This window comes from Mus musculus, chromosome 12, assembly GCF_000001635.26.
Source record: "Mus musculus strain C57BL/6J chromosome 12, GRCm38.p6 C57BL/6J".
Taxonomy (NCBI): Eukaryota; Metazoa; Chordata; class Mammalia; order Rodentia; family Muridae; genus Mus; species Mus musculus.
In genome coordinates, this window is record NC_000078.6 from 83,045,550 (window position 1) to 83,070,480 (window position 24,931).

General features: G+C 45.5%; 1 protein-coding gene across 10 annotated transcripts in view; it reads left to right on the forward strand.

The window, feature by feature from the left end:
* Window positions 1-24,931, forward strand: part of Rgs6 (regulator of G-protein signaling 6) — a 545,511-nt gene that overhangs the window by 428,999 nt on the left and 91,581 nt on the right. For all 10 annotated transcript variants that reach the window (XM_011244133.3, XM_006516070.4, XM_011244137.3 and 7 more), the window contains 8 exons: window positions 2,010-2,060; window positions 5,730-5,836; window positions 6,943-6,994; window positions 14,197-14,261; window positions 17,873-17,949; window positions 20,405-20,486; window positions 21,864-21,938; window positions 23,946-24,044. In XM_011244133.3, coding sequence (XP_011242435.1) covers window positions 2,010-2,060; window positions 5,730-5,836; window positions 6,943-6,994; window positions 14,197-14,261; window positions 17,873-17,949; window positions 20,405-20,486; window positions 21,864-21,938; window positions 23,946-24,044 — 608 coding nt within the window. The remainder of the gene's footprint in view (window positions 1-2,009; window positions 2,061-5,729; window positions 5,837-6,942; window positions 6,995-14,196; window positions 14,262-17,872; window positions 17,950-20,404; window positions 20,487-21,863; window positions 21,939-23,945; window positions 24,045-24,931) is intronic.

Below are 24,931 nucleotides of genomic sequence, written 5' to 3' on the forward strand. Positions count from 1 at the left end.
ACACACACACACACACACACACACACACCAGGGTTTCAGACCTGCTCTCGACTCAGATCTGGAAATATTGTTCCTTTGAACCCATTTTCTATCAAAGTATGATAAAGCCATGTTTAGAGGTCTGTGTAAAATGAAATCTTCGGGTGACATGGTGGGTAGATCAGATATTTGGAATCTTGCAGATATTGGGTTCCTGCATGCCTGTGATGTACCTGGAGGCCTGGATCCTAAAATCCTGACTATAGAGGCAAACGAATGAGAACCAACACAGAGATATCAGTACCCAAAAGCTGGGTCAGGTGGGGCTGTGTGTACTCTGATGGAGCTGCACTGACCACCCTGGCGACCCAGATCCTCTCTCTCTCTGTGTTTGTTACGTATCGCCCAGGGAGCAGTGATAGCTAGTCTCGGTAAGAGATCTCTGTAAGGGACTGTCTCCATCTGTAAACTCCTAAGAAAGGAAGTTTAGACCTGGACCGCCCCCTCCCCACAAAGAAGACTTTGCTGTGCTTCTGAGCCTCGTCAGGAAGAAGGCTTTCCCAGCTCCACAGAATTGAGCTACTGGGGACCTTGGCACATCAATAATACACACTCCCTCAGGGATTCCCCTGCTCTCTACACACTCCTGTGTGAGCTAAGCTGCTCTTGGTTCTAGGTGCATCTTTTTAAAGGAAGATAGTAAAAGGGAGTTTGTTCAGGGACTGTGGCCCATGGCAAGGGGCTCCAGACCAAACCATGGGATGAATGCAGGTCTGCCACACTGGAACACTGATGACTGATCGGAGGACTGACCAAAATCTGACAGGATGGTCTCAGAGTAATGAGGTCTGGGTTCAGGTTCACTGTTCTGTCACCAGAAGACAAAACCAAGAGGAAGAATTTCTGTTCAAGCGTGACTTACCCTAGAGCACACTGCCGGGCAGGGAGTTCGTGAGTCCCTAAGAACTGGGCTTATTCCAAACACAGATAATGCCTCTCACGAGGACCCCAAAGAGTCCTACATTTTCATGGTGAGATCCACGACCCCATCCATACTGTGTGTCTGTTTCACTCAGTCTCCCAGAGAACTAAGGGAAGGGTCTGGGAGGTGTGCATGGCCCACACAGGAGTTTTCACAGGCCAGATCAGGACGTGGTATAGGTCATTCTACCCACGCCTATAATTAGTATAGTAGGTTCACAGCCTTCTTCAGGGGTGGGGGTTGGATATGTAAGGTAGCTGGGGCCCGAAGCAAAATGGAGACGCTGCGAGTGAAGACTCCGAAGTGTCTACTGCAGACCCAGAGGCATGTTGATTCAGAATGGACTCACAGCTGAAATGAATGGGTTTTTCAAGAACCTTGAAGTCTCCTGAGCTGGTTAGCCCTTGTCGGTAGGCATGATGCCAAGGACGAAATGTTCTGGGAGCAGGCATACTCAGGTCTTGCCAGCCTGTCTTGGGGAAACCACTGAAATCCATGTCCTCAGTAAGTTTCTGACGGATGCTCCCTAGAAATGCAGATAAAACTGAGACCTCAGAAGTGAATTTGGATTTTTCGTTTTGGTTTGTTTGGTTGGTTTGATCGGTAGGTTTTTATTTTTTCTTCCTTTCTTTTTCCTGTTTGTTTTTCTTCCTTTCTTGTAAAAAGATTGGAATATAGGGAGTGCAGCTCAACTGGTTGCCTAGAATGCATGAAGCCCTGTGTTTGAGCCCCAGGACTGTAGAAACTAGGCACGGTGGTGCAAGACTGGGATCTCAGCATCCTCGTCTGTATAGAAAATTCAAGGCCAGCCTGGGATGCACCAAAGCCTTGTCCATTAAAGAAGGAAGAAAAGGAGGGATAACAATGATTGCATCATAACCGTGGAAATGTTCCAGTGGATAGGAAAGGCTGGGTACCATGGGAAAGTATCAATACTGTGCATCTCTTGGACTATGTGCTGCTGGGCTTAGGATAGCTTAGGACTCTGGTGAAGACGTTACATCTGCTACCAATGAGATCTTCAACTGTGATTGCTTTGTCCTTGCAGGTACTGACATTGTACAGTGGCTTATGAAGAACCTTTCCATTGAGGACCCAGGTACTTGACCCTTGACCTTTACCTTGGCCTTTACCTTGACCCTTGACCTTGCCTTTACCTGCCCTGGTGTTGGTACACATGCCATAGCCAACTTCTCCAAGGGGCTCCTACAGTCTTGAAAAGAAGGCTTATCATTGTGGGGTCCAGGATGTGGGATCATTGTATTTGCAGATAGAAGTCGTTCATTTTCTCCACTGAATGCCTATCATCACGTTAAAAAAAAAAATCACCCTTTGAGGAAGTGAGCCACTATTTAGAATGCCAAAGAGCTCATCACAATAGCGTGGGAAATGAGATGAATTCTCTCGTTAGCCGTAGCAATTAAAGATAAGTTGTAGCCCTGTCACCGAGCAGCCTTCTAGAAGCAGCTCTTAAAATTAGATTGTCTGATCCACAATTAAGATGTTTAATTATTTGCTAAAACTCCTTCTGTTTTCCGCTCCTGCAAGAAGTGAGGAAGTGATTTTTTTTCAACTCTAATTGTGCATTTCAACCAGGCAAAGCCCACCAGAAAGAAAAGAAAAAAAAAAAGGCAAAACTCTGATCAATGAGACGGTTCCCACAGCTGCCCTTCCATCAGAAAATATTCAGAAAAAATGTCTAATTTACAGTCTAATTAGAAAATGGGGGAGATGCCTCCAGGAAAAAAAAAAGAAACTTCTAAGCAGCTAAAGTTGCTTTTCATCAGTGTGCTGCAAGTCTAGGGTTTGTTTTCTGCATTCGGCACACATTCACTTGTCTGGTTTCACTGGTGTTATGAACACTCAAAGATCACACTTACAGTTATCTACTCTGGGGTTCCCATTAGTGCCAAGTGAACCCAGGGCCTGTTCTTATTGGGCGAGCATTCTACCACTGAGCTACATAGACCCAGCCCTCTCCTCTGATGTTCTTAATGACCCTCCTCGGAGGACAAAGTTAACGCAAGTTAAGTGAACCCCAATCTCCGTGCTTTCTGAGAATTTACAGCAAGTGCTCACACCAAATGTCAGGCCTCTGATTCTGATTCTCTGTTGAAATCAATATGCCACCCCAGCCTTGCGTTTTCACCTGACTTTGTTAATCTACGGTTGAGTGGATAACAATGCAATTTCAAGTAATTCAATTAAATGAAGTTGATGGAAACAAGCGAGTGGTTGTCGGAAGTAACCCTGGCCCTTTTCATGCCCTGGATCGGTGGCCACTCTGGCAACTCACAAAAATTCTTAATTTGAGTGAAGTTTTTAGCTCACAAGGAAAAGAAGCACAGGCACTATGCCGGTTAGTAGCTAGACCCCTTGGTATCTCCTTCCCTTGGTGTTTCCATCAGACAGTCTGGGCTTCTGGTTGCTCATCTGTGCAACCAGCCTGGATAGGCATCTAGCTATTTGGGGACATTCATCTGAAGTCCCCGCTTCTTTTTACTGTCATGCTAACCTAAGGCCATTTCTCATAGTAGAATTTTCTAAGAGCACTTCCTTGCCCTTCTGAAGGAATTATTGTATTCATTGTTATTATCATTATTAATATTCTGAGAACTCTAACCCAGCTAATTTAATAAGTGAGACTCCTGTGGCCCTGGTATGAGTAATGGCTGATGAGGGTCCAGACTGATGAAGGTCACGTCAACAAAGGTCTGCTCTTCTCTGACACCTTTGGGAGGACCTCGAGATGTTGGGCCAGGTTTGGGCTTCTGAGAATTGGCCAGGAGGGAGATGCTAAAACAATTTTCCAGATGGTAATAGAAGAGGAAGGCACAAAGCACAACCTGGGAAGCTGGTGTGCCCAATGCTGACCCTTCTGTCAAAGCAAAAGCATCCCTAAGAGTTTTAGCTCCAGCATCAGTGGCCCAACATTACCTTCTTTCAGGATCTTCATCTGCTGTCTTGCATGGGGAAGGGAAAATGATGGAGTTTTCCCTGTTACTAGACCTGGAATTCTTTCCTTTGTTTGTGTTAGGGCTTTGGTTAGTTGGTTGGTTAGCTGGTTGGTTGGTTAACTGGTTAGCTGGTTGGTTGGTTGGTTGGTTGGTTGGCTGGTTAGCTGGTTGGTTGGTTGATTAGCTGGTTGGTTGGTTAGTTTTACTATGTAACCCAGGGTGGCCTTGACCTCTCAGTTGACCTGCCTCAGCCTCCTAGGTGTTGGAATTACAGACCTGTGCCATCCCACCTGGCTCATGGTCCTTGAAACATATATGGACTTCCTGGTATCCAGAACTTCATCCCTGAAGCCAACTAATGTTGGATTGAAAATATTTGTTACAAAAACGTATCTATGCTCTACAAACAGACATTTTGTTATTCCCTGAGCATATAACAGTGGTTTCCATGGCATTTAGACAGTGTTTAAACTGTTAGGGATCAAGATAACCCAGAGGTGACTTGAAGTTTACAGGAGAGTAGGCAGATTATTCAAACATGATGTCATTTGATACCAAGACTTGAGCATCCAAATATTTTGACCTCCAATGGGGGGGGGGGGGCCTGAAACAAATTCTACATGAATACATAGGGACAGCAATAGAGAAATCTAAAAGCAAACTTGTCATCAGGAAGCAGGTGAAATAAAACATCATTTATTCTGAGTCCACCCATGATGGGTGCTGCTTTCAAGGGGACTTGTTGAGCACTGGGTTGTAGTTGAGGTTTATGGGTACAGGCGAGACAAATGACTTTAAAATACACAGCTTATAAAACTGGTCACTGTTAGAGGCCCTCAGAACACATCTAACTCCATACCCATGACTTACCTTCTAACCAACAAAAAGTACTTTGAGGTTTGGGGAGAGTCTTAGGTGTATAGGAGTATTAAGGTCCCACCCTCCCCTCCTGTGTGGGCTCCTTTCCAAACAAACTAAAATCTTAACTGCTGATGGAAATGTGTTTATGGCTGGGGCTGAGATAAGGAAGCAGTAAGTCGACTTAGGCAGAAACACTCGTTTTTCCACCGTGTTTGTCACCTGTGGCACCGCCCAGCCCACTCTCCTTCCTCTGATTTCCTGGGAAATCTGATTGCCCTGGTCCATCAGAGAAGGAGAGGCACTGTCCTCACCGAGGGAACTGTCATATCACAAGGACCTGGACCACAGGACTGTCTGCGCCCCAGGTGCCATCGATGATAAAACAGGAGATCTCTGGCTATCATCCCTGCACCGGACACTGCTAAGCACTCGTGAGAGATATCTCACTCCTTTAGGTCCTCCTTGGTCTCTAATGTGATGTGAGATCTGAGTGTTTTAGAAGGTTGTGGAGAAGGAGTGGTTAAACATTGTCAGATTCTCAGAGGAGGCCAGACACACAATGGTCCTTCTCAAGTGTTAGCATCCTTCCATGCCCACCATGAGCAGAGGGAGTCATCATCGGTGCCATCGCCTACAGCATGATGCTGTGACCCTTTAACACAGTTCCCTCCTGTGATGGTGATCCCCCAACCATAAAATTATTTTCATTGCTACTTTGTAACTGTAGTTTTGCTACAGTAATGAATAATAATTAAATATCTGGGGTTTTTTTTTCTGATGGTCTTAGGTGACCCTGTGAAAGGGTAATTTGACTCCCCAAGGGGGTCATGACCCACAGATTGAGACCGCTGCTCTAGAGGGATAGATGTTATGTGACCTCTAGTCACCTTTGCTAAGCCAGTGCATGTTTCGAGGAATGGCCTGCTTCCTCATCTTTTCTCTCCTTGCAGTTGAAGCAATACACCTGGGAAGCCTTATTGCCGCCCAGGGCTACATCTTCCCAATCTCAGACCATGTTCTCACCATGAAGGACGATGGCACCTTTTACCGTTTCCAGGTAGGCCTGCTGGAAGGACCCTTCTGCTCATCACTATGTGTCTTCAGATTAGAACCACTACAATAGCTAGACATGATTAAGAGAGTGTGTGTCCCCCTGAAGCACTGGGGATTCTAAGAGATTCATTCACTTAGCCACTGGCTGAGCCACTTGAGCAGTTGAAAGGCCCTCGCTGACAGCCTGCAATATTTGGGGGCACTGTCTAAGCCCCTTGAGGATGTGATCATAGAATCTCTTATATATCTTATAAATACCAGAAATTCATTTTTCACTGCTTTGGGGGATGGGAAGTCCAAGTTCAAGGTTCCAGCATGGTCAGTGTCTGCTGGGGGAGTACTCTGTATTTCATAGATAGCACTTGCCAGTTGGTGGAAGGAATGAAGGATCTCTCTCAAGCCTTTTTAAAAATAAGGACACTATTTTCACTTATGAGGCCTCCTTCTATATGTCCCCATCTCTCTCTTATGCCTGAATGTATGCATAAACCATGTGCATGCGTAGGACCCAGAAGAGGGTTTCAGATGGCCTATAACTAGAGTTACAGATGGGTATGAGGCACCATGTGGGCACTGGGAATTGAATCCGGGTCCTTTGCAAGAATAGCAAGTGTTCTTAACCCCTGAGCCATCTCTCCAATCCCAAGACCACCTCATATCTTCTGAACAACTGGAGGACTAGCGTTTGGATGACCAACAGATATCATGCCTTATTTCTTCTGGGAGAAAAGCTGCTACTGAAGTGGACACCACCCGTCTTACAAAGGAGAGCTGGGGCACTCAGAGAATGGCCTCGGCTTTGGGTGGCCTGGGAAGCTGAGCTTGAGGGAGCCTGAGAGAACAGTCCTTGACTTGTATCACCCCAAGTGAGCTCTTGCCTGCTCTGGGACCCTCTTCACACACTGCTAGCTCTTCTCCTCCACTCTGCCTCAGAGGGAGTAGAGACAGAGAGTCGGGGGCTATGTCAAAGTCTAGGGCAAAGGCCTTGGGAAACAGTTCTTCAGAGACATGAAAGGAGAAATGGCAGGACACGAAGTGTCTGCCCACAACTTAAATTTCTCATTTTTAAAAATTCTGACCCTGATTCTGATGCCATGTGTTCTTTCTCAGGCTCCTTACTTCTGGCCTTCAAACTGCTGGGAACCTGAAAACACGGACTATGGTGAGAACTGATCATGTGACCCATACTTCCTGTTACCCACAGGAGTTTCCAAGACAAATGCTTGGCACCTGGCCACCACGGTGCTGGGGGAAACGAGTCTTGACTCTGACATATATATCCAATTCCCTGTTCCACATAATGAATGAAAACATAGCACACTGAGAGGCATGGTTATCATAAGAGAAGGGGCAAAGGGAACAGGGTTTATCACCAGTGCTTGTGCACTGGAGCTAGGAGAGACAGGACCCCATAGCAATGCTATGTGAAACCGGGGGAGGGGCTATTGTTTGTTTTAGGAGCAAAGCCCCAGGAAGGGCTGCCTTCCCCTGGCCTTTTCTGTTTTCACATACTTATAATAACTTACTTTAACTCATTGGGTGATTTTGATAGTTGAAAGTTAAGGGCGGGGATGGGGAGGAGAGAGAGGGGGGGATGGGCAGCTGTCACTTTGGACTAGAGAAATAGTTGTAGAGTGAATATCTTGTGCATTATATGGATGTGTCACCTGTCAATTAAAAAGCCTATGGCCTATGGCTCAGGCAGGAAATAGAGTAGGACATTTGCGGGGAGAGAAAGTTCTGGGACAGAGAAAGTGGGAGGGTTGCCGAAAAGAGGTGACAAGACAGACACATGGTACCCGAGCATTAGGTAACCAGCCACATGGCAGAATATAGGTTAAAATAATTGGGTTATTTTAAGTTATGATCTAGTCAGAATAGAATCTAGCTATATGGCCAAGGTTCAGGTCTGAGCCTTAATTCTGGGAGTATGGGGCTGGGAAGAAGAGCCAGGTTCAACTACAACAAATAGTGAAATTGAGTTATCTTTATCCAGCAGAGCTTAGTGAGATCTGTGTCACACTCTTAGTGGAGACTATTGAGTGTCTCCATGTATAGTCCTCTGAAGAAATTATATTGTTTCCAACTTGAAGTAATGAACTCAAGACCCAGAAAGTCCATATTCTCACAGGATCACATTTGACTGAATTCCCAGGTGATAGTGAGACCCACGAGGGAAGGAGTTGATCAGTAAATATTTACTTGTGGTATCATTTGGGGTTTTGTTACCACTTAAGATCTTCTTGCTTGTTTAGTTTGGGTTTAAGTGGGTTCTCTTACGGCACTAGGAGGGAGCCCACAGCCTCATGTGTGCTAGGCTACACTTCAGTCTGGTTCTGGTTCCTTTATTTTTGTCTATGTGTATGTGCCTGTTTATCTGTGTATGTGTACCACATGTGTGCAGTACACATGGCGGCCAGAAGAGGGCATCAGATCCTCTGAAGCCAGAGTTACAGGCTGTGATGAGCCACTGGATATGGGTGCTGGGAACCCATTTGTGATCCGCAGGAAGAAGAAGAACAACAACAACAACAAAAAACCTCTTCACTGTTGAGCTATCTCTCCAGTTCATGGTTCTGGTTCTTCATTGAAGGTGACCAGTAGGTCACCCAGGAAACAGTAGAATTTGAACTCAGATCAGAGTGAGTTCAGCCCCTTCCCTTTCCTGCTCCTGTGCATGACCTGCCTAGAGGCCCCAGCAACAGCATCCACCCACTTTATTTGACATCCTTACAACCACTAGTACAGTCTAGTCTGTGGCTCTCCCGAAGGCCAAGGCACTCAGTAACCCCAAGAGCTTCCTCCCTGAAGCTTTGCAGAGTGACAAGAGTGACAGGACAGCAGCTGTAGCTGTAGGAACTGACTGGTGGGGGATTGTCTGGGAGACCTGCAGGATACATCACCATTCTGAGGCACAGGTTTGTGGAATGTAAACAGGCCACTTAGAACAGTCTGGATATGTAAAACAAATGAGGCTTCGGTTAATGAGGTGATAAGTCAAGAGGGTGTGTGTGTGTGTGTGTCTGTCTGTCTGTGTGTGTGTGTGTGTGTGTGTGTGTGTGTGTGTAAAGGACAGGGTGGCACCTGCTGCCCATCTGTCCTGGGACAACACTGTGGCCCTCCCAGAGTCTGTCCTCTATATAGTGGTTGATCAGGTCCAGGAAGGCTTCCAGCTCAGAGTAGGAGCCATGTTTGGCCATAAAAACCAATGCTTCAAGACTGCTCAGGGTGGCCCGTCTCTTCATTTGAATAATTATGGCTTGGTTCACTCAGCATGAACCCCTCAAGCCCAGACCAGGAGGTGGAGTCAGAACAGACACGTGGATCAAAATAAGAGTAAAATATCATCAACCATCTTACCTGTTAAGTACGGAAGGACAGATTTTTTTTCTCCCTTTCAGAATTTTCTCTACAGATTTCTATTTCAGAACATTAGTGGGCAGCATCAGCAGATTTGGAAAAAGCAGATTATTTCAGGATCCCCTTAACATAAAATGATTTTGTGCCTCAGTCTATTGCAAAGTGTCAAGTGGGAAAATCAGGGTATGGGGTATAAAAAGGAAGGAGCCCTGAGACAGTTTAGTCAGAAAACTCAGCTTTCCATGAGAGAATCAGGTAAAGAGGACCCCCCCCCCCAAGAATCAACTGGTCCGTTGTGATCTCTGTGCCTTAGAACCTCATAAGGATGTTAAAGTTACAACACGATCATTGTTCGGTTCCTGGTTCTGCTTGTTGAGACTGAGTGACACAGGTAACGTTTGCTATGTGACAGGGTAAGGTGTGTGGAGGCTGATACTGGTACTGCTACAGTGATGCCAAATTCTTACTACTTGATGGTCCTCTCCCCAGAAGGAGGCAAGGCTGAAACTAAGAATTCAGGGAAAGAATGAATTAGATTGATCAAGGACTGGAAACTTTTATTCATTCAACAAATGTTAGCTAATGATGTCACATTAGCTAACATCTACGTTAGCATTAGTTAGCATCTATGTCACAGATCTGACCAAGTCACAGTCTTGCTGGCCCAACAGGAACAGTGGCATGATGGGACAAAAAAGGTGATGAAGATGAATGAAGTTGAATCGTAGAGAGGGGCGTTGTGTTTGTTCCTGTTTTCACTGCTGTGGCAAAATGCCTTAGCCAGAGAGACTTAAGCATTTGTTTGGCTTTCCTCATAGAAAGGCATGGCGGCAAGGGGCATGGGGGGAGGGGGAGGCAGCTGGTCACACTGTATCTCCTTTTGATTAGAACAGGACCCTAATACATGCATCCACATGTAGAATGAGTCTCTCCTACCCAGAAACGCTCTCACAGATGAGCCCAAAAGTTCATCTCCTAGGTGTCAAGTTGAGAATCCAGATGCCAGTCCTAGGCAAGTTATACAATAGAAGTTCTAGTGGTTAAATAAATAAGCCCTTTAGGACGCCCAGCAATGACGAATGACTTGCGCAAGTTATTTGCAAAATAGAGATCCTAACCAAACTTACCGGGTAGACTTATCATGAGGACTGTGTGGAGTCCACATTTGAAAGGTCCCTGAGGGAGAGCCAGGCATTTGGTAAGCTCAGCATAAGCAGGTGCCATTGTCCTGGTGACCCAGCATGAAATGGGTCAGGTTTTAGAGGTCACTAGAGGTCACTGGAGCCAGAACTCTAGAGAAGGTGACCCAAGAGTACAGACAAGCTCCTAAACGCCAGGAGTGCCTCATCCCTGTGACAGGTCCCCAGTGTGGCATCAGCCACAGGGAAGCAGGCTGGAAGTCCAGACTGTGAGCTCCTGGTTAACAGCTCTAGCTTGAGTTTTGTAATCCTTGCTCAGCCCCACCCCCCCACCCCCACCCCCACCCCCCAGATCTGTCCGGTCATTCTGAACCAGGTTGATCCTACCTTCATAAAACTCTTGGTCAAAATCCGTGTTGCTCCTTCCTGATCCATATATGTTGTGGGGAGTGAGAGTTGTATATGTGTGTGGGTGTGGATGCAGAGGGGACACCTATTTGTATGCATGTGGAAGCCACAAGAAAACATCAGGTGATCCACCCTATCACTCGCTACCATATTCTTTGATCCAGGGTCTCCCACTAATCCTGGAGCTGGACTTGTGAGCAGTGGCTCAGTCAGCCTCTTGCCTCCGCTCCTGACATCACTGGAGTTATGAGAATACTCAGCCAGGCACACCCACATATATTCATTTATAACTTTTTACATGGATTCTGGGGATTCGAACTAAGGTCGTCAAGCTTGGATACCAAGCATCCCTACCCACTGAGGTAACCCGCCCCCCACCCCCCATCTCTGAGTTTCACATTTGACCAGTAGCAAATGCCTTGTCAAAGTCGCTGCCACCCCCATTGGCTCACCAGGGATGGAGATGAGGCAGGTGGCATGCCAAGCCTCCTTCTTGATTGCCCCAAATCCCACAGGCTGTCTGTGATCCAAGAAGCCAAGCCGGGTATTTTGTGCTCAGAGGACAGTTCTTTACCCAGCACAATGCAGAGTTCTGCTTGCTCAGTTCATTGCAAGAGCTACTGAACTGAAACTCAGAAGGCATGGGATGCACACACTTTAGCCCTCTAGATCAGCTGTTCATTTTTTAAAGATTTATTTATTTATTTATTTATTTTTATGTATCTGAGTAGACTGTAGCTTTCTTCAGACACACCAGAAGAAGGCATCAGATCCCATTACAGACAGTTGTGAGCCACCATGTGGTTGCTGGGAATTGAACTCAGGACCTGTGGAAGAGTAGTCAGTGTTCTTAACCACTGAGCCATCTCTCCAGCCCTAGATCAGCTGTTCTTAACCTGTGGGTCAAGACCCCTTTGGGAGTCTTTTCACAGGGGTCCTGAGACCATCAAAAACACAGGTATTTACATTATGGTTCACAAATGGTAGCAAAATTACAGTTATGATGTAGCAATGAATATTTTATGGTTGGGGTCACCACAATGTGAGGGAATGAATTGAAGGGTCGCAGAACTAGGAAGGTTGAGAACCACTGCTCTAGATGAATATGTTATACAAAGGACCATACATGTGGCGGCCTATGAAGTAAGATTAAGGGCAGTAGATCCCAAGGACTTGATTTTCTTTTTTAAACAAACCATCCAGTTTGAAAACTGTTAAACTGCATTAAGAATTTTTGAAACCACATGAATATTGGCCCCTCCTACATTTTATTGCTTTTTTTCAGATGCCTCATCTGTAACAAAATCACCAGCAATTACCTCACTCAACACTCTTGATTCATTAGCTCGTTCCAAGCCATTTAGCAATGTCTTCAGAGACACAACCACTCTTTCTTTTTAGCAGTAATTTCATTGATACAGATAGTCCTTGATATATGGTAAGGTTACATCTTGGTATTCCCAGTATCCTGAAAATATCCCAAGTCAAAATACACACCCAGCTACCAGACTCACTCACTCAGCAACGCGGCACACTCCACGGTGTTAATTCTTTTCCCTTGTGAGCTTGTGAGCACCGTGGCCCAGCCTCCCAAAAGAGTGACACATCCCACATCACGTAGCCTAGGAAGGGATCAAAATCTGTCATCCATAACTGTGGCTTCTGATAGATCCCGTCAGCTTTCCCATGGATGTTAAATAGAAAAATTGTTAAGTCAAAATAAAGGTCTGGGGTGTGCGTGTGTGTGTGTGTGTGTGTCTATGTATGTCTGTGTCTTTGTCTGTGTGTGTCTTTGTGTGTGTATGAGTGTGTTGTTGTTGTTGTTGCTGAGCAGATTTGGAAACAACCACAGCTGGCCCTGCTCAGCACAGTTTGTAGAACACATAGTTGTGGATATACTGGAAAGATTACCAGCCACAGAATTCCAGAAGCATAAGGAAAAAAAAACAGAAAAAAAGCAAGCAAGCAAGCAAACAAACAAACAAACAAACAAACAAGACCAGCCAGTTGTTTCAACCAGCAAGGCAAGATATCTTATAGAGAGCATAAGAAAGGTGTCAGGCTCCAGGGCAGGCCCAGGCTGTTTGTGGTCTGTCCTCATGGTCACTCACAACAGTCATCCCCTGCTTTCCTTGGGTCCTCCCCTTGACACTAAAAAAGGAAGACAACCCTGGAGAGGCAGAGACAGAGAGGAAACCATGAAGGCCATGTCTGAGAAAGAAGGGTCTCGTAATGTGGGGTCGAAAACCCTTCCTTAGCCTGGATGGACAGCCTAAGTTGTCTTTTGGTTTTTTTCTCCTCTTTCCCAGGCAGAACATATTTGAGGACCAGGGGCAGGGCTGCCACTGAGTATATGACAGCCTTCATCCCTAAAGAGCCTTCAGCCTAGAGCAGGGAACACTCCCGTTAACAGGAAGGCAGTGAGACTGGATTGTGTAGTCGAGGGTACATGGCTGCTTTCTGGAGCAGTGGGCTAGCTTTTCAGACATCAGTGGGCCATGCTGAGAAGATGTTATAGTGTCAAATGCTTGCTGTGCAGTATGAGGGCTTCCGTTCAAGGACCTTACCACCTGAAAAGCATGCACGTGCAAACTGGTGCTGGGGACGTAGAGACAGGAGCACACTCCAGTGATGGTACCACCAGCAAGCCCCCTGCCCCACTGAGAGGCCATGTTTCAAAACACAAGTCGGATACCATCTGAGGAAAGACACCAAAGGTTGAGCCCGGCCTCTACATGTGGAGCTAAAATGGTAGCCTGGTAAAGCTTTTGAGAGAAAGGAGAGGAGGTTGACAAGGTGGGATTAGAAAGGGCAGAATTTTCAACCCTAAGGACAGGATGCAGTGCAGGCCATGGCCACGCATGTAAAAGGTTACTCTAGGTAGAGGATGCTCCATGCCTCGTGAAGGGAAGAAGGAACGTCCACTTTGAAAAGCTGTTCCTCTTGGACAGCTGGGCATTAGCATGGTCTAGGTGGGTATCTTAGTTAAGGTTGCTATCGCTGGGATGAAACAGCTTGCCCGAAAGCAACCGGGGAAGGAAAGGTTTATATTTCCAACATCACTGTTCATCACTAAAGGAGGTCAGAGTGAGAACTCACCTGAGCAAGAATCTAGAGGCAGGAGCAGATGCAAAGGCCACACACAAGAAGTGCTACTTACTGGCTTGCTCATCATGGCTTGCTCAGCCTGCTTTCTTATAGCACCCAGGACCACCAACCTAGGGGTGACACCACCCACCATGGGCTAGGCCCTTCCCCTGAATAACTAAGAAAATGCCCCCACCAGCTTGCATAAAGCCTGATTTCATGGAGGCATTTTCTTAACTGAGGCTCTCTATTCTCCTTCGGTCTGTGTCAAGTTGACATAAAACTAGGGTGACTGGCAGGGCAGGCCCATGCTGGCTTCATTCCAGTGCACTGCTGGGTTAATGTGGCTATTGCTTCTTTCCTTCCCCAGCCATCTATCTCTGTAAGAGGACGATGCAGAACAAAGCAAGGCTGGAACTGGCCGACTACGAAGCAGTGAGTACGGGGTCTCCCAGGCCTGGTGGAAGGGGCAGCATCCCTGAAGTTTCGTAGATGCCTGCATTCTTCCTTTTCTCCCCGATTCGTTTCCTTCCAGACAGTCGGAAGGATGTCGCTTCTGTTTCTTCTTTGTCACCAGCTTCTCTTGAATGACAGTCAAATTGCATCCTTATAGAAATAACTCTCAAACTTCAACAGCTAAAAATAAACAACTCAAGCAGGTCCTGGTGGCACACACCTGGAATCCTAACATTTAGGAGACCAGGAGACAGGGGGTATTGTGAGTTTGGGAGCAACCTGGGCTGTGCCCACCTGGGCTACACCAGCCTGGGCTATGTGACAAGACCCTGTCTCATATGTACATCAAAACAAATAGACAGACATACAGACAACTGAATATAAAAACAGGCACAGGACTTGTGCAGATGCCTCACCAAAGAGGACAAAAGGTGGCAAGCACATGGGAAGATGCTCAACACCATTCATCATGGAGAAGCAGGCTGAATCCAGGGTGAGGTGCCATTACATGGTTTAGAATGGCTAAGATGAAAGATATAAGTGACACCAAGTGACAGTGAGCATGTGGTACACATTCTTTTGTGTTCCTGGGAGAACGGGAAAAAATTGTATGTTTTGGCAGTTTCTTATAAAGCTGAATATATAGTTATCACACATAATCAAGTAGAGATATCAGAACATATTTCACATATAAAAAAAACATATTACTGTCCACATTAGCTTTGTACGTGGTGCCCCAAGGCTGAAAGCAACTCAAGAACATCTTAATAGACAAATGACTAAACTACCTATGTACATCCATACCGTGGAATAATATTTTTCAGTAAAAGGACTGGTTCCTGTTACACACAACTACTTGGTAGGTATTGAAGGCAACATGCAAAATGGCAGAATCCAATCTTAAGCCATCCGTTCCACTGTCTGATACTCTCACAAAGACAGCACATATATCACGAGGGGAAACAGATCAGCGGCTGTGGTTACAGATGGATAACCACATCTGAGCACAAAGAGATATCCCTAGGGACATGGGAGGTGACTCTGCTATACAACTAAATACATATGCTGGGAATTTACAATGTTTTTTCTGGAAGGCCAGTTGTCAGATTTTCTGTACAATAAGTTTAAGATCAAGATTAAATTTCACCTTTATATCTCTCTCCTGTGCTTTGTAGTAGAGACAGAATCCAAGAACAAAATTCGAACCAGGAGATAAGTCAAGGCACCCATTGCAAGGGAGATCTCCTTTCTCTGTCCACTTACCTTCATCTATCTTTGTCCGTAAGATGTACTTCCTTGCAAGAATCAGATATCACACTTCCCCACTTGGGTCTAGGTCCACTTGGAAGAGTTTGAAAATGAATAAAACTGAGAACCTGAAGACTCATGGGTCACTGTGAATATAGGCTTAATTTCTGGTTGCAGAATCTCTCTGCCATACCACATTTCATGGGTATCACAGAGACCCAGGGAAATCCATTATGTGTTCAGGTACTTCCCTTCCCGTCTCGCAGGATGCACTATGTGTGGTACAGGTGTTGCTGAACTGAACCGATCAAAAGGCAACAGCTGAGGGAGGAGAAGGACTGTTAAAGGTAGTGGAGACACTCAAGAGTCAACAGCATCTTCAAGAGCCACTTTCCCAAAGCCCCTCCCTGCCCCAGTCTTCCAAAAGAAACACAACAAGGCTCCTCTCCACCAGGCTCTGCCTCCTCTGAGTCCCAGTGCCCAAATCCAACAAGGCAACTAGACCATGGCTCCCCTCTCCACTACCCAGCAGAAAGTATAGCCAGTGGAAAGCAGGGTGTGGGCTTGCCACGCTGCCTTCTTTGATTGGTAGCACAGACTTGTTGGGGGTTAGGGAGAGTACAGAAGAGTGCCAGGAGACTGCCTAGGATCTCAGGGTCTGGCTACGGTTCACACATTATATGACATGTAATGTGTCTGTGTGGCTGTCTCCAAACCTGGAACAATCTGTAGCTCTCAGCATCCCGGGAGCTGGGTCTTACCTGTATGTCCTAAGGTCCCAGTGGTCACATCAGCCCTCTTTATAAAACCAGCTCTTTTACTTACTACATACACAAGGCAAGCAGCTTTGCCATGACCACGTGACTTCCCTAGGATATGTCATCAAAGTTTCCGAATCTTCTGTTGCTCTCACCCAAGTTTCTGTGCCTTAGAAAACATGTTACAATGTCTGAGGTGTTTTATTCAAGTCTCTGTCCTCTTGCCCCGCAGCGGTCTGCTCTGATGATTGCAAAGTATACAGCGTAAAGAATTTCTTCCAGGATGAACTTCTGCATAAAAATGCTTAGAAAATAGAAATGAATTTTGTTCCCAAAGCATACGAATTTTATCAAAATTTTCTAGTTACATGTGCTCTTTGTAGGAAACATAAATTCAAATAACAAAAAAAAATTTTAAAGGAGAGAAAGTGACCTATGGTTCTCCCACTGTTTTTTCTATATATACATTATATGTCATATATATATATATATATGTATGTATGTATGTATATTTCTAATCACAGACTGTAACATCTAGGGAATCACTTTATGTTATTAGTAGACCAGATTGCAATTTTAATAGCTGCCTAGTATTCTACAGCACAGCAGAGTCTCACAGTCCACCATCTTTGCAAGTGATTGACATTTAAATATCACCAACCAACCGGACTTCCTACAAATAGCACAGGCATCAAAGCTCTTCTAAAAGTACTTGCACCCCAAGCCTTGGTAATCGGTGAGAATTTGTGTGCTCCTTAAATGAAGCTCCTTTTATATTAATAATCTACTAATGAGGGTAATCAATTAGTGTTGGCATGAGATCTATGGAAATACATACCATAATACAGGCCCCAGTCTTCCATTAATCAGAATTAGAGGGATCATTAGAGAACCTGTCAAATGCTTGTTTCACTCTCCTAAGGCTCCAGTAGGGAAGTATGTAGGCTGAGAGAAGAACCTCTCCTCTTTCCCTCTAAAGATGATCCTGGATGAAGGATCTTTCTCCCTTCCTTCTCTCTCTCTCTCCTCTCTCTCTCTCTCCTCTTTTTTTCATTTCTGATTTTTTTCCTTCCACGAACATCACAAACTGTCCCCCTCTTTGATCCACTTCTAAATCCCTGACCTTAAAAAGTGCTCCTGCAAAGCATTCTGGGTCTCCTTCCCTGCAGCCTGCCAGCTCCCCAGCGGAAGTTATCCTGAAGAGTTCCATCCTGGGTTTTGCTGTAGGATGACCATGACATTCTTGCCCTAACAGCCACCAGGCAAAATTCCCAGCAGCCTTTGTACCAGGTACTATGAGAGTCGTGTTCTGGAAATAAATACCCAGAAAGAGATTAATCTGGTGAACCAGAGACTTCAGACTCAATGCGCTTATAAGTGAACATTAAGAGTTAAATGATTCATCAGAGCCTGGTGCAAGGTCAAATTGGGTTCGTGCCCAGTAGCTTCAGTATGAGACCCCGCTATTTTGATGAGAGTAAACAACAACAACAACAAAAGATGGCTGCCCTGTAATAAGTATAAGGGTCAATATATTAGCTTATGATGATTAATACCGTCTTATTGATTTTTATTTCTCACCAGGAAAACTTAGCAAGACTCCAGAGGGCCTTTGCAAGGAAGTGGGAATTCATCTTTATGCAAGCAGAAGCACAAGTGAAGTAGGTGAACACTGCAGAAGCCTCTGGGAGAGAAAACTCTCTAGGTGTCTAGAGATGCTGTGAGGGTGTGGGGGCCCAAAGTGAAGTTTCCAGCTAATTTAATCTCTCCCATTCCCTGGGAGAAACTAAATGAGTAGGAAGATCTTGATGAACAGGTTTCATGTCTGGAACCAAGGTCTTGCTGGGACAATTTCATCACACAAGGAGGATCCTTCCAATTGCAGAGCTAAAAGATGTACCCATTTGTCCAAGAGATTTCCATAAGACTTCCAGGATAAGAGCCTGGAAAATGCCAAGCCAGGTTCATTAGAGATCTTGATTTCATAGGTTGGCATGTTGAAACTTAATCGCCTTTTTCAACCTTGTGGCAGAAGCAACCTAGGGGAAGAAAGGTTCATTTGGGCAAATGGTTTGTGGAGGCTTCAATGTACCATGGGAGAGGGGTGTGTGTGAGATGCTACTTGCATTACAGAGTATCAGGAAGCCAAGATTGCTAGACTGGAATTGGGCCTGGGCTATCCCTCCAAGAGCCTGCCCCCAGTGACCCTCTACCACTACCCAGACCCCACCACTTAAGGACTTCACATTCTCCCCAAACAGTTCCAATAGCTGGGGCCAGGTGCTCAAACTCAGAAGAACAGATAGGTTAACTCTCACCATCTTCCATATAGGAGCAAAGCTTAAAACTAATGGAAAAATAATGCATAGAGTTTAGGCTTCTGGGTTCACTTGCTGAAGCCACGTTGTGAAGCATGAAGAGCTATGTATTTCCTGCGCAGAGGTGGGTGTCTATGGGATCCCTCTGCCAGGGCAGAGCTGACTCCTGTAAGCTTACCTCGGAGAATAGATATTCTGAGCTCAGGCTAACCTAGAAAGACCAGTGTGAGCTTCCAATCTACCAAAAGGTTAGATCATTCATCTTCCACGGTGGACACGAGGGGGGAGGAGGAAAAGAGGAGAGTGGGCTTTCTCTATATCTTCACTCATGGAAATGGAGATTCCGTCTTCCACAAAGAAACATGAGCCATGAGGAATGAATATTTCCCCAGCTCATAAACAGGATTGTCACCCAGATCCATGGAATTCTGGGACATGGACTCGCTCTGACCAGGGTCTCCCTTTTCTCATAGTGATGGTATCTGGTTAGCCAACTGTGCCAATAGTCAAAGGAGGATGCAGGAAGGATGGGAAGATCTGGGAGATGCAGGGATCTTCTCTCTGAGGATTCCTTGTAGGTGAACAAGCCTGCTATGGCTTCAGAGAAGCTCTTCCATGCTTTGTGGTTGAACCCACTCAATGCCGAGGGTCAAGTTTGGGGGTTGTGTGAGTGAAGACAGGTCGCCAATGGCCACCATTGGGAATGAACTAAGCTTGTCTGGCCCAGCAGTCTGTGTGCCCTCATCGCTGTCACCCTCTTTCAGTTATCTCCGCCTTCCCCCTACCCATGATGCCAGCCACCTGTTGGTTCTTTCTTCCCAATCCAGTGTTCCCAGATGTCCCGAAGGGAAGGCAGAGACCAGGTTCTAGGTGTTGAGTGACTGGGTGAGACTACCTGGGAGGTAGAAGTGGGGAGTGGGGGAGTGCTGGCAGGAAGGAGGCTCCAGTTTGGATAGACTGAGGTCCCTGAGAAGCAAAGAGAAGCATGGTTTAGCTCTCCCAGAATCAAATGGCACCACGTTATAAAGGAGGTGGAGACTGTCACTTCCTACAGATATGGTTTTTCTCCATTAACTTTTCTGATTAACTCCGTGATTGCATAATAATTGTGGGCCATTTAAGTACACAGCAATTACCACAAAAAATCACAGGGTGATTATGGGTTTATTTCAGTCCAGTAAACTAAAGGGCTCCCAAAAGAGCTGAGAACCACAAGTCACACGGCAATTAATCTGAGGTGAATTTTACTTTTATGATGGAGCGATACACGCTTTTGGGGGGGGGGGGGAGACTCCTGATCAGAACACACAGGATCTGGCTTTGTCATCCATAATTTCCCTTCTGCAGTTTTTGCTTTTCCCAACTGAGGCCATTGATATTAATCTTTAGGGTCTTGTCCCAGGCTAGGGCCACCACACTGTCTTTAGAATGGTTTAAGTGACTTTTAAAACAAGTAACTGGAGCGTTTTACAGATGTTTTGCCTGCTGTTTAAACTTCCATGTTTGGGAAGGAGAATTAGCAACCAGGTGGCTGCATCCCTTCCTACCAAGTCACACATGCAGGGACAGAGAATTCAGAGCGTAGTAACCTAGATCTTCATACCTCGCATGGGCGACTCTGCTTCTGGTCACTCTTCCTGTCTGCCCATCATGGTCAGTGCTCACAAATGCTAATCTGCAATCTCTTTTGGAGTGTGGCGTTTCCGAGGGGCACCTTAGCTCCTAGGAGCAGGAATGCTGAGAGGGCAGAAGAGAAAACAGCATAAACACCTCTCACTTCCTCTCTTTATTCTTCCAGGATTGACCGGAAAAAGGATAAGACAGAAAGAAAAATTCTGGATAGCCAAGAACGGGCCTTCTGGGATGTCCACAGGCCAGTGGTGAGGAAGCTCTGCTTGGTTCCCCGAGTCAGACCCGCCCACCTTTTTCTTTTCTTTGATCCCAGGAAATACCCATCTTTGGTGACCACATGACTCTTCCTTAGGAGCGTTGATATGTTTTGTGAAGTTGGCCTTTCCATCCGTTCACATTCTCTCCATAGACCTCCTGGAGGAATGTCAATTCTGCTTTTAAAAATTATACACTGGTGAAAACGTAGAACCAGAAATGGGGAATCATGGGAGTGCAGAGAGCGGAGCTTTGGAGTCTTCGAGGTCTCCATTCCTTCCATTATCAATTTTCATTTCCACCATCATTAAGCCCTGAATCTTAAGACATTCCTTCCATGTACTGTTAAGTCTTACAGTAGCCATGTTCTATATAAAGTCTTTGCAAACTCTGGAGTAGTGAAGATGGAAGCATTGCTCCTGTGTGAGCTAGCTTCCTTCGAGAAGCTGCTCACATACTTTGACCAATATGTAGCTTTGTCTCACACGCATTCCTGTGTGAAGACACCACTGTTCATATGATAATGTTAGCACACTGTGCTGAGCCCATGACTGGCAGAACTCAGTTCAGGCAAGGTCACAGCCATTCTGTTTTCTCCTACGGCACAGCAGAGCCCCCTTTACCCTTAGGACACTTTACAATTCTCTGACACCCTGCCTGGAGGCTACTGAAAATGGAAAAGTCACCAAGAGGAACACAAAACTGTAGAAAGCCTGGAATCAGATAAGCGCTGTAGAGGCCGCTGTCCAGCGTGGGATAGGAAGGCAGAGCCTTACCCTGTCCAGCCTCATCTGAGCATGGTTCTGTAGGGTGACTCAAAGTGAGTGTTCTGCACGTGGCTGCATATGGTCATTATGCTCTGAGAACACTGATTTGCACGATACAAAGAAAATTCAGCAAGGAGATGAATTCACAAATCGGAAGGCAATGAAGTGTGACTGTATCTCTGATTTCACATTATTAAAACAAATCTTGATTGCCCTCAGGAAATGGAATTGAAAATGAACACACTATTGCAACTTTCCTAAAAACCAATTAAAAGCAACAGTGCCACAAAGCCCCTCCCTGTCCACACATTTTTTTTTCCAGGTGGTTAGAGATGGGGCATAGCAAAGGCTATGCCCAAAGCACTGAGACCACTTGAAATATAGGTGTGGTGCCAGGAAGACCTACTAGAGCCTTCACAGGGTGCCCTGATTATAAGGTCAGGCTTTATATTTCCAGTGAGAACTCCACAAGGAAGCACTGTGGCAAGATGACTGGATGAAGCATCATCTGCAAAGGGGAGGAATAGGTCTGACAGGACCACCTGGATTTGATTGGAAACAATTTTCACTCAGTAATTTATACTATTTTTTTTTTCTTCTCAGCCAGGCTGTGTGAACACAACAGAAATGGATATCAGAAAATGTCGGCGTTTGAAGAATCCACAAAAGGTTAAAAAGGTTCGCTAGTTGACTTGAATTACAACTTCCTGGTGGGGAATAGCCCTCTGTTCCTGGTGGGTGTCCACAGTGATTTTTTTTCTGCTTGTAATTCTGCCTCACTTTGTCTTTTAAAATAATTTTATTCACAAATTCTAGAAATATTCGTTGGGTGGCGGCTGGTATGTTCTAGGCATTGTGCAAATTGTTGAGGTCCAGTTGCAGGTTTGGGGGGGTGGGAATCTCATACTTTTGGAGGGAGTGAAACCAGACCACAGGCCTCGGGCCACTGTGCTGCATTAGGGAAAATCGGCAAGTTCGGGAGCCCAGGAGGTGTAGCTGACACAGAGTGGCATCACCCAGGGGCTTTATATAAGCAGGATCCTCTGAGATAAAGAGTAAATAGAAGGTGCCTCTGGGGAGGTTGCAGTGAAGAAAATAAACCACTGGGGAAAAATACGGGCAGACCTGCAGGTACAGAGAGCCTGGTACTTAGAAGCAAATGGGAGTGTTTAAATAGAGCTGAATTGTCAAACCCACGTCACCATCTTGCCCTACTTTGAATGACCCCAGGATCCCTTGTATTTCACTGGACTAAAACGGGCAGTGGCCACAGCATCCCTGTGGATACGGAACTCAGGCTACCTCCATCCATCCATTCACCCTCTCCAAAGACCATGCTTAGGAGGGTGTGGCTGTGCTCTCTAACACTAATTTGAGAAGGTTAGCGGTACATCCTCAACTATCGCCAATGCACACGATGAGCAAGTACGAATTCAGAGCACTGCGGATCAGAAGTGTTTCAGTGCTTGGAATGCCTGTAGATTACCTCTCAAGCTCTCTTAAGGGGAAGGACCCAAGTCTGAGTACAAAGCATACTCGTTTCGTAGCCACCTTATGCATATAGTCCAAAAGTAATGTTATGTATTATTTTCAGTGGACCTATGCTTTAACCAGAACCTATTCTATGAGCTTTAACCAGAACCTATTCTATGAGATGAGGTATAGAATTTTCCTCTTGTGGGATTTGGGGTTTGAGAAGATTTCAGACATTTAGACAAGGATTAGCGATGTGCTGTATGTACATGTGTGTGTGTGAACGTGTATGTATCAGGAGAGAGAGACAGAGACAAAGAGAGACAGAGACAGAGAGAAAGACAGATGGAGGGGAGAGAGAGAGAGGGAGATACCGAGACTGAACCCCAGCTATGTACTTCTTGAGGTTACTTATGTCATTTGATCATTGGTTAAATAGCAATACTATATTTCAAACCTAGTCTTGATGTCCTTACTTAGTCTTTAATCGCCCTAATTCTAAGATCCCAGAGTTTTATACAGCTCCATGTGTGACATCTGAGCCTTCATAATTATTTAGATTTCAGCTGTTCACGGCATGTCCTTCGGGGCTGTTTCTTTCCCTCTTCATAACACCACAGACTACTTGAAAAGCAGCCATGACTGTAGACTTGTGTGGAAACGGAGGCCAGAAAGCTACTTAATTTGAAAGGAGCATGAGCCAGGAAGCCTTCCATCTCGACCCTGTACTAGGGGGTGCATGTTATCTGCTGGACAGCAGGAGACCCATGGGAGACTTTTGAACATACCTTCCAGCCGTTGTCCTTCCAGCTGTTGTCCTTAAGCTCAATGTTGACCACAAATCACCTGAGTTGTTTGCTTAAAGTGCAGACTCCCAAATTGTGATTCAGTCAGTCTGGGGTGGGACTCAGCAATGTACCTCTTGACTAAAGACCCCCAATGGATGCTTTAAGGTCAGTTGGCCTCTGGATCGTATTTAGAGAAACAGTGCTATACATGGAAACCATTTTAGCTCAAGGAAATGAAGGATTTCCTCGGTGTTGTAGCCCAAAGAGGATGTGGTCCCTTCAGAAGTCTACCATGGGAGAAATTCAGGGTCAAGTCATTTGGCTGGATGCCAGAGAGATATTAAAAGAAAGAGATGAAGGGTTGGCTCCCAAGGCACCCACGACACTGAGGGTATGCAATTCATATTTTTGCTTCGTCTTCTAGTCAGTATATGGTGTGACAGACGAGACCCAGTCACAGAGTCCAGTGCACATACCAAGCCAGCCAATCAGGAAAACTACAAAAGATGACATCCGAAAACAGGTGAGTGAATCCTCGAAGTGTGACCCACGAGCGGCAGAATCCAGCTGCTGGATGACTTCAACCTGTGTGTGCCATGGGTGACACTTTTAGAGAGAGTGAGAAACTCTCCACCGTGGATCCCTAGCAGATATTGGAAGGGGTGTGACTGAGCTATCTCAGTTGTGAGCTGGCTTTTGGGGTCAGAGTTCCCCAGTGCCTGCTGTGAGACATAGGGAGGGAAAGGTAGACATCCCATCCTGGAGGAGTTAACATTATAATGAATTCCCAGAATGCACCAGTCCAGGACCACTCTCTATATATACCTCTATATTGCTAAGACTCCAAGGGAGGACATTACAATAAAGAGAGCTCCATCCCAAAGTCTTGGCAGCATCACTTTCTACTCATAACTCACATATTATTTTATGTCTTGATGAGGAAGCCGGATTAACAGAGAGTGGCTAAGGACGTCACTCCCTTCTGAAGTCTACTCTTTATTATGCTTTGCTGGCTTCTGATGGGCCAGGCAGAAGAGTCACTTTAGATGCCTTTTTCTGACAAGCTTATGGCTAGGTGGGAAGAAAGAAACAGACAGATGCAAAATACTTGATTTTAGTTAAACACAGCCAGTACGTGATTGTGATATATATGTGGAAACTGGGCAGAGGAATTATTACAGGGGTTTAGTCTAAAATATACTCTTGTAGTCTACATATTGTCTATCTATTCTGTTGCCTATGTTTTTGACTACATGCTATCCTTTGATTGAATGATTTGGGAGCAAAGTAAAAATGAAATGATATTTATGAGCAGGTGAAACTGAGATGCTAACCTGTTTTAGAATCCAGAGTGTGGCAGGGATTCCCAAAAGGGCAAATCAGTTGCTGGAGTTTGAGCTACAAGGTAAC